Source organism: Camelus ferus, chromosome 6, assembly GCF_009834535.1.
Source record: "Camelus ferus isolate YT-003-E chromosome 6, BCGSAC_Cfer_1.0, whole genome shotgun sequence".
NCBI classification, from domain to species: Eukaryota; Metazoa; Chordata; class Mammalia; order Artiodactyla; family Camelidae; genus Camelus; species Camelus ferus.
This window is the reverse complement of record NC_045701.1, coordinates 82227049-82243209: the sequence shown is the minus strand read 5'-3', so window position 1 is coordinate 82243209 and position 16161 is coordinate 82227049. Positions and strand designations below refer to the sequence as shown.

At 35.7% G+C, this 16161-nt stretch overlaps 1 protein-coding gene and 1 long non-coding RNA gene across 5 annotated transcripts in view; one reads left to right on the top strand and one right to left on the bottom strand.

The window, feature by feature from the left end:
• Positions 1-2771, top strand: part of RPS6KA5 (ribosomal protein S6 kinase A5) — a 167345-nt gene extending 164574 nt beyond the window's left edge. For all 4 annotated transcript variants that reach the window (XM_032482508.1, XM_032482509.1, XM_032482510.1 and 1 more), the window contains one exon: positions 910-2771. In XM_032482508.1, coding sequence (XP_032338399.1) covers positions 910-1149 — 240 coding nt within the window. In that variant the 3' untranslated portion in view covers positions 1150-2771. The remainder of the gene's footprint in view (positions 1-909) is intronic.
• LOC116664382 overlaps positions 1-16161 on the bottom strand; it is a 43150-nt gene that overhangs the window by 7320 nt on the left and 19669 nt on the right. The gene's annotated exons all lie outside the window — the stretch shown is intronic.

Here is a 16161-nt window from a genome sequence, read left to right as displayed (position 1 = left end):
TGTGCATGAGATGTTCTGGGGACTGTGAGGGATAAGAAGTAAATTAATTGGTATTAAGAAAGATTGTACACTTGAAGGGCTGAGACTCCCCAGCAATAACTGAAGATTCTGCACATTCCTGCCAAGCAGATGCAAATACATTAAGATAATTGTATAAGGAGTAGATGAATTGGAAATAAAAATTACTTCTGAAGGGATTATCTTGAGAAAGGAGAAGGGATGGCATTTCCTCTTCAGCTACAGAAATGGATTAAAAAACTAATGAACTAGGATGTGTTGAGGTGTGACAAGATTAAATGCAAGAATTTGAGGCAGATGATCCAAGTCTTCTCAGTGACAGATGATGCAAGGTTGTAGAGAGTAACCTCAGCGATGCCTAAGCTTGAATCTAAGAAAAGTAAAGACAGGCTGCTGTGAGGTTGGTGGAGCTCATCTCTGCATATACTGTGTCCAAGATACACACAAATTGCACTGACTTGGGGATGGAGAGCAGGGGCTCTGGGTTGACACTCTGTGTTCGGAATTTTCAACCTCAGGTGCAGAACTAGTAAAAGTAATGGGGCAGGGGGAGCGGTTAGATTGCTGATGTTCTTAAGGAATTTCCAGTCAGTCAGTGGGCTTTTTTTTTTTTTTAATTGGGAGGGTAGCACTGACCTCTTCAAAAGATTTATTAGAATTGTGACTTCTGCACAGCCTAGCTGGTTGATTTAAACAGAGCCCTCAGAAACCCTTTGCCATGAACTTCCATACCTGCCAGGCATTTTGGATACAGTGGTTTTAAGGACTGAGTTCCCAGAACAATTTGGAGCTCTGGCTGCCAACTGAAAGTTGTCTTCTGCTCTAAGTCATAATAGCCAAGAAGACATCAATCCTTTGTCTTCACAGGGGTTCCCTTTTTTCCTCCCCTAGGCCTTTAACAAATACAAGAGAGAGGGGTTTTGCCTTCAGAATGTGGATAAGGCCCCTCTGGCGAAGAGAAGGAAGATGAAGAAGACCAGCACCAGCACGGAGACGCGCAGCAGCTCCAGCGAGAGCTCTCACTCCTCCTCCTCCCACTCCCATGGCAAGACGACACCCACGAAGGCACTGCAGCCAAGCCACCCTGCCGACAGCAATAACCCGGAGACCCTCTTCCAGTTCTCGGACTGAAAGCGTAGGAGCGGCAGGAAGGTAGCCAGTGAGCCCCTGTACCCTCAGCTCCCTGAGTGTGGGCCTGAGGCCATGCTCTGTGCTTTCAAAAACATCCCGTTGGTCTCATTGGAATCTGCCTCGTAGGGAATCTTTTTCAGGAAAACCCAACAGGTTATCCTTGTCCACAAGCACTGGACAGAGAAATGTTACTGTGAATAGAGCACATCCCACACTGTTGAGTGACCTAGCGTGATGCCAACAGGACTGTTCCTGAACGAGCAAAGAGGTCTGTCCGTTTAAGTAGGGACTGGTGAGATCTGAGCTGCTTAGAAAATAAGTCACAGCATTTTCAGATGTCTGCCGACAAGAGTTCCTCGTACTGTGATGACACCTTTTGCTCGCCTTGTGGGCATTGTGGGTTTTTAAGAGATTTGCACCCTTTGAACCGTGATTTATCAGCAAAAAAAAGGTCTAACTGTTTTCAAAAAGATTCTGTAATGAATTTTATGTGTGGCCTATACTTATTTCTTGAGAGAGGATTTTAACTTATTGTTTTTATTTTATGGTTACCTATGATGATAACCTGCTATTATTAATCTTTTTCTAAAAAGTAAAAAAAATAAAAAGTTATAAGAACTTCAGGTCCCATGCTCTGTCTTGGGGACCCATCTAAGACGCATGCTAAGCTACGTATGTTTTTAATTTTGCACTGCTCTTTCCTGGCAATTTGTTTTAATGGTTATTGCGAAATATTAAGGTACATGTCTCTATTTCAAGTAATATTGCACTTTATAAAAGAATATGAATAAAGCGAGCTATTTTATAAAGTGCACTGTTTAAAGCATATGTACTGTAATTTTGCCTCCCCCCCCCCCTATTATCAACTTTAAATTTGTCCTCACATCCCCCTTCTACTTTGGAAGCTACAGGTAGAATGGGCATGGTGTGTAACGTAATCATTAGCCGCCAAGGGACCGATGTGAGGAAAACCTAAAGGGAAATTCTATTGAACACCGTGCTTCTTATTTGTACACTGTGTTGTGCTGCAGTGAGGCTCTTCCTCCTGTAGTCGGATATTATGTACATAGTATTTTAGAATCATAACTATGACTTGTTTTGAAATTTTTCTGTTAAATTTTAAATCCAGGAAGCATATTTTATAAACTTATGCAGAGCACTTTTATTGCTCAGAAGTTCTGAATTCATACAGAAAACAAGTGCTATGTGCCGAAGACATTTCACTGAAAGATCGCTGCATTTTAAAATACGATTAATTCATTCCCTATGCAAAAAAAGAAGCGATAGGATTTGTATGCTGTATTTTCTTTTAAAGCCATCATACGAAATGTCAGGACTGAGAAAAGTGATTTTTGCTATGTTTACAGGAATCAAGCTTAAAAAGGTAATGCCCAACGTGTTTATTTTATAGTTTTCATTAACGATAACCCCTTGAGCATTAGTTTGGAATTGGGCATGATATTTATTTATTCTTGAGATAATAGCAGCATTAACTTCAACCAGTTATGAATACTAAAAATACTGCACTCTATGTAATAGTAGAATATTTATTACTGAACCCATGTATATATTAATAGCACAGGCAACAAAAATGGCAAATATTAAACTATTTTCAAAATGTATTCTCCTGTTCACATTTTTGTCCACAATGGTTACAGGAAATAACTCTATACTTTTCAGTGGCCCAAATGACTACATAATTCTCATTGAGTCAATGAAAATTTTGTACTTCTGGCTTTTGGTCATTCCTAGTAATGACGGGAAATCTTAGCTGCATGATTGCCAAACTCTATTGCTAATTCACAGAATGTGATTCCATCAAGTACACAGTTACACTAATCAAGAAAATGTCTATTTATATCTATAGTCAGGTTGAATACATCCAGAAATGTGTAAGTTAACTCTTCAAGTCATTTTTAAAACTGTGCATTCTAGTAGAAAATACTAGCTGTCAAGTATAAACTAAAGGAACTTTGTTGCTCAGGGAAAATGATCCAGAAAAAAAGGTCAGTATACACTAATGATTGATGGTGTCATTGATGCATGGTGAATATTGGAAATTAATGGGTTTCATTTTCATTTCTTTTCCTTGCCTCCTCTTCTGGAGGACTTGACAGAAAATGAGATGGATAAAATGGCAGGCGGTGTAAGAGCAAGGAAAGAGAAGGTTAATTTATCAACTGGATGAGCCTCTTGAATAATCTGTAATGGGCTTTTGAGAAGAGCTCAGAAAACACTCAGTGTGGTGCCCAGTTATAGACTATCTTCATCCTCACCTACGTATAAATCCCAGAAAGACCCTGAGTCTGTGGCACTTATGTCGCATGCAGGCCGTCAGTGTCAGTGAACTGCACTTCAAAATTCACAAAGCTTTCGTTTAGTCACATCAAAAATCAACTGAAATATTCTTCATATGAAAATGTTGAATGAAAGGACTCTTTTTCGGTATTAGGAGTAAAGTAGAAGTAGATTTAAGAAAAACAAATGCATGTATTAAATTCTTTTTATAACGCTTTTGGAGCCAAATCACCCCTTTCCTTCTTCTCTTACTGATTATATTGTATTTAGTTTTCATATCATCATAAACCCTGACTCGCATATTTTATAAAACTATGTGGATAACTGAGAGGCGTGGATAACTGAGAGGCAAGAATAAGAAAAGGAAGGTAATAAAGGAAAGACATTTTAAAAGACCAGTTTCTTCTAATTACTGTGCCAGATCCTGTGGCTGAATGAGTTAAGTCAGCTATTTTGAAATTCATTAATTCTTGCAAACTGCTATAAAATAATGAACCACTGGAACAGAAAATCAAGTCTCCTGAGTTAATTTCAACATGTTGGTCTGCCTTGGAATTGTAAATTCACTTACCCATGAAAAATAGCCTTTTTTTTTTTTTTATATTACTGCTGATTTCTTAAATAACTATGATATGCCGACAAATAACCACGTAAATGGCTTCGTATAAGGTAAGTTATTTTAAAGAAACCAACTCGGATAGCTGTGACTATTTTTTTTAAATAAGGAAATTCCTTTTGTATCTCAGTTTTTTATAGTATGTTCTCAAATACTTTATAAAAAGTGTACAGTTTATTGTCTACTTGTTCACCTTGCCCCCATTTCAAGTACCTGTTATTGTCATATTTATTAAGAACAGGGTATCTTAAAATGGTGAAAGTTTCTAAGTTATTGGCCCTCTATGGGCATCAGACCACCTGATTACTTTGGGTGTTCTCCCATGTGACCAATAATAAGAATATGATTTGGGTGTTTGTGTGATCACACTTCTAAAATTCTTCAAGATCTCAGTAAATAAGTGAAATTCTGATGTGCCAGTTAACACTGTATCAATATAATTATAGGTGAATTATTGTAATATAATGAAATATCTTAAAACTGTCTGACTTTTGGACCTTCAAATGCCTTAAACACCCCAATTTCTGGCCCCTAATTAATTTATATCCCCCACACAAGAGTCCCTCTTCATTTGATACCCTTGTCTGGCACTAAAATGAATGAAGCGGGCTCTAATGAAATTCAGAATTTAAATTCGAGTCATTGTAAAACTCAAAGGATGGAAAAGTGATCATAAAATATCAGATGTATCAAATAAATATTTTAAGTATAATCTACCCAAAGAAGACAGCTGCTGGAGCTGCACAAGTTTTATTTGCTGTCTTGTTAAGTAACTCCAAATTGTGTCATTCCTTAGAATGTTTCCCCTAAAAGTAGTTATTTAAATTTTGTTTTTAATGGAGGACAAAGTATATTTTCAAGGGGGCAACATTTTTCGTCTTAAGAACATTTGGTTAGTCTCCTTCCAGTCCTCATCTTCAGCATTTCTGACCTTTGAGCTTTCAAGGTATTTCTTCTGAGACCTTTTCTTTGTATGCCCAGCTCCCTGTGACCTAATTAGGTACCTGAAGCTTCCCTCCCCCAAGGTGGTTGTCCACTTTTTAGTTCCTGAATTTGTGAATTAAGCAGGTGCCATTTTTTTTTTTTAATCACCTACTATTAGACCAAAAAGGAGTAAGAAGTTAAAGCGGGTTCCAAATCTATGTGTCTTGGCTTCTTCATACTAGTGCGAAGTAGGTACTGCTTATTGCCAGCCATTTCCTTTCCATTATTCCTTCTGAGCACATGGCCAAAAGCTTGATATTTTGTATTTTGGAGGAGACTTGAATTAAAAGAGAGGATTCTTGGTAGTTATTCATCAGACTTAATTTTCCTGATGTATTTCTGCTGGAATAGGTAGGACATTTTATAGTATTTTTCCAGTGAGAGTACTTGCCTAGGTTGTCACAAGCACTTGAATACTTCAGATTGGTCAGATAGTATTTAATACAGCAACTTTTCTCCACAGCACAGGAAACTGGGATAAGACTTAGCATCATGTGGTTTCCACTAGTCTTTTCCACTGCATAACATTTTAAATTTGTACTGTTTTTAGAAAATTTGTCTCTTCACTAAAGAAAAGCAAACAAAGAGGGACTTGTTCCTTCCATAGTGAGCAGTTTTGATTTTTACTTTCTGTTTTAAAATACTCCTGTATTAAAAAAGAAGAATAAAACAGAAAGAATATCCCCCCAAAATGTCATTACTTAGAAAAGGAAATTTAAGTTGTTATGAACAGAATACTACAGATTTATTTCCTGGCATTTCTGCTTGTAGATAGATTGGAAAATCATTGTTTCTCTTGTTTGCTTTAAAATACAGTAAGACTGAAGAACTTTATATTCTAAATTTTTTTTTTTTTTTTGGAACTTGATACTCTTAACTGCAGTTTTATTTTTAACTTTGTAAGAGGCTGGTCGTGTAAATGGGCACTGTCGTGTTGGAATGGATCTGTGATAATATCCTCATTAAAGACCTGTTGCCGTGGTAGACATTTGATTACTCATAACAGTTTATTTTAGGTACTGTAGTGCTATCCCATTTGCTCAAATTATACTGATAAAAGGAGAGATTAAATGTTACAATAATGCTCATTCTTTTGATGAATAAGAAGGGAAACAAGAAGGTACTGCATCACATTCAGTTAATGCTTCTGAAAAAATATCCCTAAAAACCTTACTGCATGAATTTTAAAAAAGAAGAAGAAACCACATATAGACATACTTAGAAAACTTTTTAAAGTCTGGCACATTCACGTATAGCTGGTCTACTTCTGTCTAAAACGATATGTATCCTTGGGTATGGAACTGAAAACTTCCTGAAAATAAGCTGCAATAATCTATGTAACGATGTAAATTCTTCCACAGCTTTGCATAAAAATAAGAATTTGTCTTGCTGGAAAGAAAATGGAAGATAAAAAGATAAACATTGTTTTACTTCTGTTCTATGTGAACAGATAGAAGTATAGTCAAGCCACAGCTCAAAGGAATGCCATTCCTAACCATCCCTGGCATCTTCATTAACTACAGCCGTTGTACTCTCGCAATTTTTTTTTCTGTTTTCCAATTGTATAACCAACACTTTAATGTATCCCTACACTGGTATTTCACTCACTACTTCTTAATGTATCCACGTACTGACTAATGGTTATAGACTGTAATTAAGATCAGAGAAATAAAGACTTGATTAGGGCAGGGAAGGGAAAATTGGGGGACGAAAAATTCTGTAGGAATAAGGAAAATAATGATGCTATGTGAGAAAGTGAGCAGTCTTACAGCTCTGAGATACAAATATTTGGAATGAACGTGGAGAGGGCTAATTTACAAAAATGCTACTTCAGTGGCCACGTAGATCAATATCTTATAATAACATTATCTACTGTGTGGATAATTGAACTTACTTCACATGTTATACACAGGCTTTGTAAGGTGGTTATTTTTTTCTAGGAGTTCCATGTGATAACTTTCTCCTTTCTGTTTCCCTACATCCTCCTAAACTTTTCCTACTGCCTTCTGCCCAGACCACTGACATTCTGTGGCCAAAGAGACCAGCCCAAATGGAGCACTAAGACTATATATAAGTAGTAATCATATTTTTAACATTTTTAATGCAGTATAATGTATAAAGTACACAAATCTTAAGTGACAGCTCAGTGAATTTTCACAGATATATGCACCCATATAACTATCACCCTAGATCAAGGTGAGGCTCCCAGTGCATACTCAGACATAACCACTGTTCTGACTTCTGTCATTATAGAATAGTTTAGCCTGTTCTTGACCTTCCTGTAAACAGAATTATACAGTCTTTGGTATTTGTGTCTAGTTTCATTTGATCATCATTATGTCTATGAAATTCATCTCTGTTGTTGCATGTAGCAAGAACAATAGGTTGCCCTTTTTTATTACTATGTAGTAGTCTATCCACTGAGTATATCATAATTTTTCCACTGTACTGTTGATGGACTTTTTAAAATAATTTTTGGCTTTTATTATCTAAAGCTGCTGTGAACGTTCCTGTACAAATATTTTAGTGCACACATGCACTCATTTCTCTAGGGTTTATACATCAGAGTGAAACTACTGAATCATAGGATGGGTGTAAATTTAGCTGTAGAAGATATTGCCAAATAGTTTTCAACAGTGGCTGCACCAATTTACACTCCCACCTACAACATATGAGAGATCCAGTTGTTCTATGTCTTCAGCAGTACTTGGTACCATCAGTCTTACTAGTTTTAGCCATTCTGGCAAGTGTGTATTTCATTGTAATTTTATCCATTATGGTAAGTATGTATTTTATTGTGGTTTTAATATACATTTCTCTGAGAAGTAATGATATGTGGAACATCTTTTTATATCTTTATTAGCCATTTGGGAATTTTCACTTGTTAAGTGCCTATTCAAGTCACGTGCTCATGTTTACTGGGTTGTCTGTCTTTTTCCTATTATTTGCCGGAATTCTTTATATTTTATTGATAGGAGTTTTCTGTCTCATGTATTATTATAAATATCTTCTGTTTGGTTTGCTCTTCTGCTTTCCAGATGGTGACCTCTGATGACCAGAAAGCACTAATTTTTATGAAGTCCAATATACAAATTTTATGGTTAATTTTTTTTTAATTTTATGGTTAATGATTAGGTCTTTAATTTGTCTCACCAATGTTTTAAGGTTCACACATAGAGGTTAGACTTATTTCTAGATTTTTGATGTTTGTATTTTATTATCTAATTCTTTTTTGTTAGTATATAGAAATGTAATTGATTTTTTATATTGCCTTTGCACCTAGCCACCTTACTAAATTCACTTTATTGTAATTCTATAGATTCCTTTGTATCTCTTCATGTATATATACAACCATATCTTCTATAAATAATGATAGTTTCATTTCTCCCATCCCAACTTTTCTTTTCCTGCCTTATTGAGCTCACTAGGACATCTAGCAAAATGTTAAATAGAAGTGATAACAATGGACCTCTTTGTCTTGTTCCTGAACTCAAAATAAGAATTCAGTATTTCACCATTCAATATGATGTTTGCTGTAGAGTTTTAAATAGACACCATTTACCAAATTGTTTTTGTTTACTCCTAGCTTTCTGGGAGTTTTTATTAAATGCTTTTTCTACCTCTATTAAGATGACCATGTGATTTTTATCCTTTATTCTTGAATAGATTGATTAATTTTTCAGATACTACAATCCTGGAATAAATCCCACTTGGTCATGGTGTATTACTCATTTCCTGTATCAGTGGCTTCAATGTGCTAATATTTTGCCTAAGATTTTTGAGTTGTCTTTTATTTGGAGTATCTAGTCCATTTACAGTTAATGTGACTACTGATTCCTGATTTTAAGTCTACCATCTCACAGTTTGTTTTTCATTTGTCCCATTTCCTCTTGGTTCCTCTATTTCTCTTGTTCTGCCTTTGAATAAAGCAAGTATTCTCTATTACCTGTTTTTGTTTGTTTTTTTTTTTGTTTGTTTGTTTGTTTTTTTGCTAGTATTTTAGTTTGTTTAGAGATTTTTTTTTTTAAATTCATTTAGCAGTCACCTTAGATTTAATTCTATCTGGGATTATTTTCCTTCTGCCTGGAGAATTCTCTTTAGAATCTATTTTAGTGCCAGGTCTGCTATCAATTAATTATCATAGCTTTTGCTTTTTGAAACCTTCTTTTGCATTTATTTCCTTTTGTAACATGTATGTGGAGATAAAATTCATATAACATACCATTCACCCATTTAAAGTGTAAAATTCAATGTTGCCTTTATTTTTGAAGGATATTTCTGCTGATGTGAAATTCCAGGTGCGACACTTTCAAGATTTCATTCCATACTTTAAGTTCTGTGGAAAAGTCAGCCCTCAGTTTTACTGTTGCTCTTTGAAGGCTGTATGTCTTTTTTTCTCAGGTCACTTTTAAGATTTTTGTCTACGTATTTGGTTTTTAACAGTTTGACTCTGTTGTATCGTGTTTTTTCCATCTTCGCTAAGGATAGTAAACTTGTTGAATCTGTTGATGTTCCTCCTGAATATTGGAAATTCTTCACCAGTCATTCTTCAAATAATTTTTTCCAATCCATTCTCTCTTTCCTCTTCTTTAGGAATCTTCCAAACCTTTATACCATGTTCCATATGTATCTTACAGTCTTTTCTGTGTTTTCCACCTTTGTATCTCCCTTTATTTCAATCTGTGTAATATTCACTGACCTGTCTTCCAACTCAGTTACCTTTTGTCCCACTGGATCTAATGAATTTTAATTTTTATTTCATATATTGTATTTTGGAATCTAAAATATTCATTGACTCTCTCTTATAGATTTCAGGTCTCTGCTGAAATTCTCAATCTTTTCCTCTATATTCTTGAACTTATTAATCAAAGTAATTTTAAACTTCTGATCTGATAAATCCAGTGTCTGAATTACGACCTATTGGTTGTTTCTATTGTCCATTTATATTTCCTCTTGGTTTTCTGTCATTTGGACCTGTTTTTTAGGATGCTTGGTAAGTTTAGCTGAATACCACATGTTGCATAGGAAAGACTATGCATGCTCTGAATGATGTCTTCCTCCTAAAATGGCTCTGTTTCCTACCTGCAAGCAGGTAGAGTACAGGCAGATCACTGTAACCACTCTGAGGACTGATTCTAGATTTTGTTAGGGTTGGTCTAAGTTTTTGCCCTTATTCCTGTCATATGGCCTTTCTGGTTCTCAGTTGAAAACCTGTTGTGTTTACTGGGGACCCTTCACCTTGGTGGCCCTGAACTCCAGCCTCTTTCTCCTCAGCACCAAGAGCTTTGCTCAGCTCCTTAACTTCCCAGCTGCTGCCATTTGCTGGGTTTCTGGAGGTCTCCCCTTGTGCACGTGGTTTGGGATTGGCAAACACCTCAAGGAGCAGCACCTCAGGCCCACGTTCCTGAGGTATGATACTCTCTGGAACTTTGCCCCCCCAAGTCCTAGCTACTTTGGTAATCCAAACTCCAACCTTCCTTTCTTCAACCAAGTGGGACTGCTGCTTTCTGCTAGGCATTCACTTCCCCGTGCTGTAAATTTGCAGCACCTTCGGAGAAGTGGGAACGAAGGTGGACGCCACCCCAGCTTGTTTCCCTTCTTTCAGGGGTTGCAGCTCCGTAGGGTCTACCTGCATTGGCTTGCTCCCCAGTGCCTGTAAATAAATGTTGTGTGTTTTATTTAGTTTTCATAGTTGTTTTCTGTGGGAGAGTTAGTTCCAATCACAAGCTACTCTACTGTGGCCAAAGCAGAAATCCGATGGTAATATTTTTAATCACTACTGTTATTTCCACACAGTGGCTTCTGGCGAGAACTTGGTGATCACAGGCTCACATTTATTCATTTGTTCCGTCATGCGCTAAACATTTTTTGAGCTGCTTCAGGCCAGGTACTATTCTAGAGACAGGTACTGTAACAGTAAATCAGATAAGATCTCTGCCTGTTGTCTTAGAGAAAGGCTACTAAATGGTTTCTGTATCATACTTGTCCTAATTAAAGACTTTTTCTTATGTGTGGGTGAGAGAAAGACCGAGACTAAGACCTTTTGGATGACAACACCTTCGTACTTAATGCAAAATATTTTTAGCCTTTTAAAAAATTCTGCAGAGATTAACTCAGTTCACAGTTCACACACAATATATCAATATCTGTTCACCTTCAGAAAGCTAAGACATTATGCTTAATCCCTTACCTGTGAGTTTCTACATCATACAGATACAATAAAAGTATGAAAAACTTATTTTGGAGCACAATTTTATGACAATTTGAATTCAAGCTCCAGGAACTGACTTATGGGAACAAATTTAACTCTGAGATTAAATCTTTCCATGAGTGTCAACATGAGTCTGATAAAGAATCAGCCTCCTTGTGGGTTCTCACTTTAACTTCAGTCTTCACATGCTACGTTTCATATGCTACAAAGCACTTATTAAATGCACTGAGACACTAAAAAAATGACTTGGTGCTCTCAGTCTTCCAGAGTAGCTTAAATGTCACTGTTACAGAGAAAAGAGTACAAGCTTGGCACAGGTCACTGTTAAGATGTTATGGTCAAATCAAAAATTTTACTCCTCTGTTCTTTGCTCTCCTTTCTCACTTCAGAAACTTCATCCAGTGGATCATTTTCTATTCCAAAGACATATTCCAGAGATGATAATTTGTACTTTTAATTACAGTCCATTTTCATGTGATCAAAAGGCAGTTAAAGAGCTAGAACATCGTCATATGTAGTAGCTCTGTAGAAACTAGAGTGCACTCAGAGGACAGATCAAGAATTTTCAGCACCTGTGTTTTAATGTCCTTGGAATTACCGCCCTTTTGGAATGATTTAAGAACGACCAGTTAAAAGTAGAAGAAACCAGACGCAAAAGGCCACATATTGTATAATTCCACTTATATGAAATGTCCAAGATAGGCATATCCATACAGACAGAAAGTGGATTAGTCCTTTCTGGTGGGTGGTGGGAGGGGGATATGGGAAGTGGCTGCTTCATGTGTATAGGTGATAAGGTTTGGGGATGATGAAAATGTTCTGAAATTAGATAGTGGTAACGGTTGCACAACCATGTGAATATACTAAAAACCACTGACTTGTACACTTAAAATGGCAAATGTTATGTTATGTGAATGTTATCTTAATTTTTTAAAAAATCATACTCACACACACACACATAAAAGAACGACAGCCAGAAAGGAAACAGTTATTTTGAGCCCATCAGTTCTAACACCTTGCTGTTCAGAGAATACCTTCCCCAGCCGTCCTTACTTTAGCAGCAACTCTGGTTTTGAAGTATAACTGATACTATGTCTGGAAGTATCTTCTCTTACAAACAGAAATTAAGTTCTTGGGGACAAATGGAATGTGTTTCTTGCAGATAACAAAGACCCAGTCTAAGAGAGAGAGGGCACCTCCTCTGGGCCATATTTACCAGTGTTGGGTAATGTTTGGATGGAGATCAACGTGCTCTATGTTTTCATGGTGATTACATCCAGCTTCTCATTGCTGTTATTTCTGCTTGGAGGGTTAATGCGTTGCTTTTGGCCCCATTGTCATGACGGGACCACCAGCCTTTTGTTTTATGTACATTTTTCTTTGGGAATCTTTTCTCAGTTCACCCTAATCCTACCTCTGTTAACTTGCTCTCAGAAGCATTCATGTGTGCAGTGAAATATTTAATCATGAAGCCATCTGGAGCAGTTATCTTTTTCTCAAAACGTAATACCATTGAAATACCAGATTATGCCACTCATGTCTTTGCCATTTTACTAAGTAGAGTTGACCCTCAAACTTAACACTGGTTTCAACTGTACGGGTCCATTTAGGCACGGATTTTTTCAATAGTAAATACTACAGTACTATATGATCCCCGGTTGCTTGAATCAGCAGATACAGAGGAACCTCCTACGAGGAGGGCCAACTGTAAATTATATGCGGATTTTCGACTGCATGGACAGTCAGTGTCCCTAACTCCCGAGTTGTTCAAGGGTCTACTGTAGTCAGAGGCTACACTGTCTCCCTTAACTCCATGTATGCATTTAAAATATTTTTATCCTCAATAATTTATTTATGCTCAGTGAATGCAAAGGCTTTATCCACATGAGAGTGAATTTATAAATCTTTTTATTCATTAATTGAGATAGCACATGAAACTTTCTTTTGTCCTAGCAAGGATGAACTATTTTGAAGAAAATAGACTTTGAAAATTTCAAAATGCTTTTATAGCAAATGCAAATAAAGTTGTTTCAAATCACAAATTGTTTTACATAAAATCTTTTTGTGAAGGATATATATTGCAGCACTTTTTATAAATTTTGAATGGGAAATGTTTGAAGGTATTTATTAATAGTAACTAACTACTAAAATTTTTCTTAAAACATTTAGAATAAAGCACACCTAAAATGCATGAAGTATTATAAGTATTTTGTTCTATCATTAGTCTAATTGTACGTATGTTTTAAAACAAGAATGGGCTGGGAAGATAAAGATTAATTTGTAGTAAGTACAGTATTATTTTACTGAGTGGTTCTTTTAGATATTGGAGTAGAGTCTACTGTCAAAGTATTCCAGATTTTTTATTTTATTTCGATATCCTTGCTTTTGAGCCTAGTGTTGGCTTTCTAATGTCAGAATAATCAAACTCTACTCATCTAAAAATCCAGAAAACTTTTTCTAATGATAAATACATTTAGGGAAAAACTCGAGTCTTCTAAAAATCTTATTAGAGTTTAAGTTGACTCATTTGAGCAATATGTATATTATGAAAGCTAAAAAGATAACTATTTGTGATCATTAAAATTAATGTATAATCTTCATTAAGTAGGCTTTTTAAGTTAGTTTCTACAGTGGTTTCATGTTAAGTTTTTCAAAAATTAGCAGATTATGGTGGCTATAGTAAAGAGTTTTGTTTTAAATCTGGTATCATATTTAGGAATTATTAAATTATGTTACAATATCAAATCTTCATACATGCATTATAATTACTTAAAATTAGTTTGCATTAACAGCCTAAATAGGTATCTTATTTTGGAGGAAAAAATATTATTCTATTTTCTAGTTAACATTTAACTTAATTGTTACTAGATACGTAATAGTTCAGCGAAATGTGCTTACGTGTGTGTGTGTGTGTGTATCTGTGTATACACACACACACATATATTCAGGGCTTACAATGCCTAATTAATAAGACCCACTCCTTAAATTGACTATCTGCCCTGCTGTGGTCCCCACCTAAAATGAAGTACTCTTGGTATGAATGATCAATCAGCCATAGGGTGTGAGATATCGATATTCATTTCTTTTTAAATGAAAGATATGGATACAAATAGTTCAAACTAATAGCACCAGACTGGTTTCCTAAATAACTAATATAGCTAAAACAGGTGATAACACTCCAGAGTTCCAGAATTATTTCAACGTAGCTTTAAAGACAGTTAGGATTTTAATTTAATACAAAGACTTCAGAGTCCTCAACTTGGGCATTTAAAACATCCAGAGGTAGTAGGTATTTGTTTTTTGAAGATTAAGTAAGAAATGCATTTTGTTTACGTGGTTGACTTTATCTAGACTTTATAAATGTGATTTTTTAAATTAGCTACTTCATTGTTGGTGCCCTTATGGGAGATTTTAGTTTGACTAGTCAACTCTTTCTGCTAGGTTTTGGGCATTTGAATTTTATGTTTGGTTGGTTTTGGGGATTTTTTGTGTGTGGGGGAGGTGATAAACTAAGAAGTTTCTGCAGCAGAAAATATCATGAAACATATATGTCCTTTATAAAGTTGTGCCATTCAGAGGAATTTTTCAAAGCCTATATTGGGAGATAGGCAAATTAAGCAAAGCATCATAGTGAATTCTTTTTTTTTTTCACAGTGAATTCATCTTATGTATAGAATGACAAGCATATTTAGCCGCTTTTGCTAATATTCTGGGCTTCTTTTCATTGTGACTGTTTTACGAACTTAATAATGTTCCTTCCTGATAAGAGACTGACTAGAACTTTTGTTTAAAGAAACACTTTTCATACGGAGAAAATTAAAGTTGCATATATGCCTCTCATATGGCAAACTCTACATTAGCATTACTCCATCACAGCATTAGATACCAACCATACTAACAGTGTGCAGATAGACTATTTTTCATTTAACTTAGCACTTCACGTTGAAAGTGTTTTCAAATCAGATCTTATTGGGGCAGATTTCACGTGACTGGACTAACATAAATATTTGCTCCTTTGAAGGTATTTAGACATTGAAAATTAATGGTTTGCTTATGAGCCATAGATCTGAGGAGCCATTCTGGATGAAATTTCCATTCTTAACTTTTTTGTAGATGAAGCTATGTATCTATATTCTAGGACTGATACCAAATAATACTATATACTCCTTTATATCAACCAATGTGTTATTAAATTAGCTCTTTTTGTTGAAAAGAGCTCTGAGGTGACTGGGAACACTGTGTGTTGAAGTTGGATGCAAAGTTGAGTATTGTACAGTGAGCCTCTTAGGAGAACCGATGTCTCAGGAAGCTCTGAGTAATGAAGCAGAAAGCCCGTCATTCACATGTAGCTTAGTCAGTGCCCCAGCTTTGTTTCTCAGCCTTCAGTTTTTAATAATTATACTTATCAGCATCTTAAGAAAAGCACATTTGTCCTCTAAAAGAGAACAGAGTTACCAAAAAAAAACTCACTTTATTCCTTCTCTCTTCCCTGAACCCCTGGCTTTAACTGAAGAATAAAATGTTATTATGTATGAAGCTCCATGAGTATTGCTGATGATTCTGCAAAAAGGAGATGGGAAGGCAGTTTAGTACTGAATGTCCAGACTGGCCACTCAGCCTCTCTGTGCCTCTGTTTCTTCATCTATAAAATGGGAATAATTATACCTGTCCTCCCCTACCTCAGCAGCATCCTGAGGATCAATTAAAATAGAGGAGGGAAAAATCTATAAGGTGCACTGATCCCAAAGGTGGGCAGAATATAGATATAGTTATTATTTAATAATGACTTTGTTATATAACAATTTAATTGTGCCTTTGCCTAGCTCTGTATAGTGAACAATGGCTAGCATTTTGAAGTAGAAATTGATTATAGTTTTTTTAAAATTACACAGATTTTTAATAC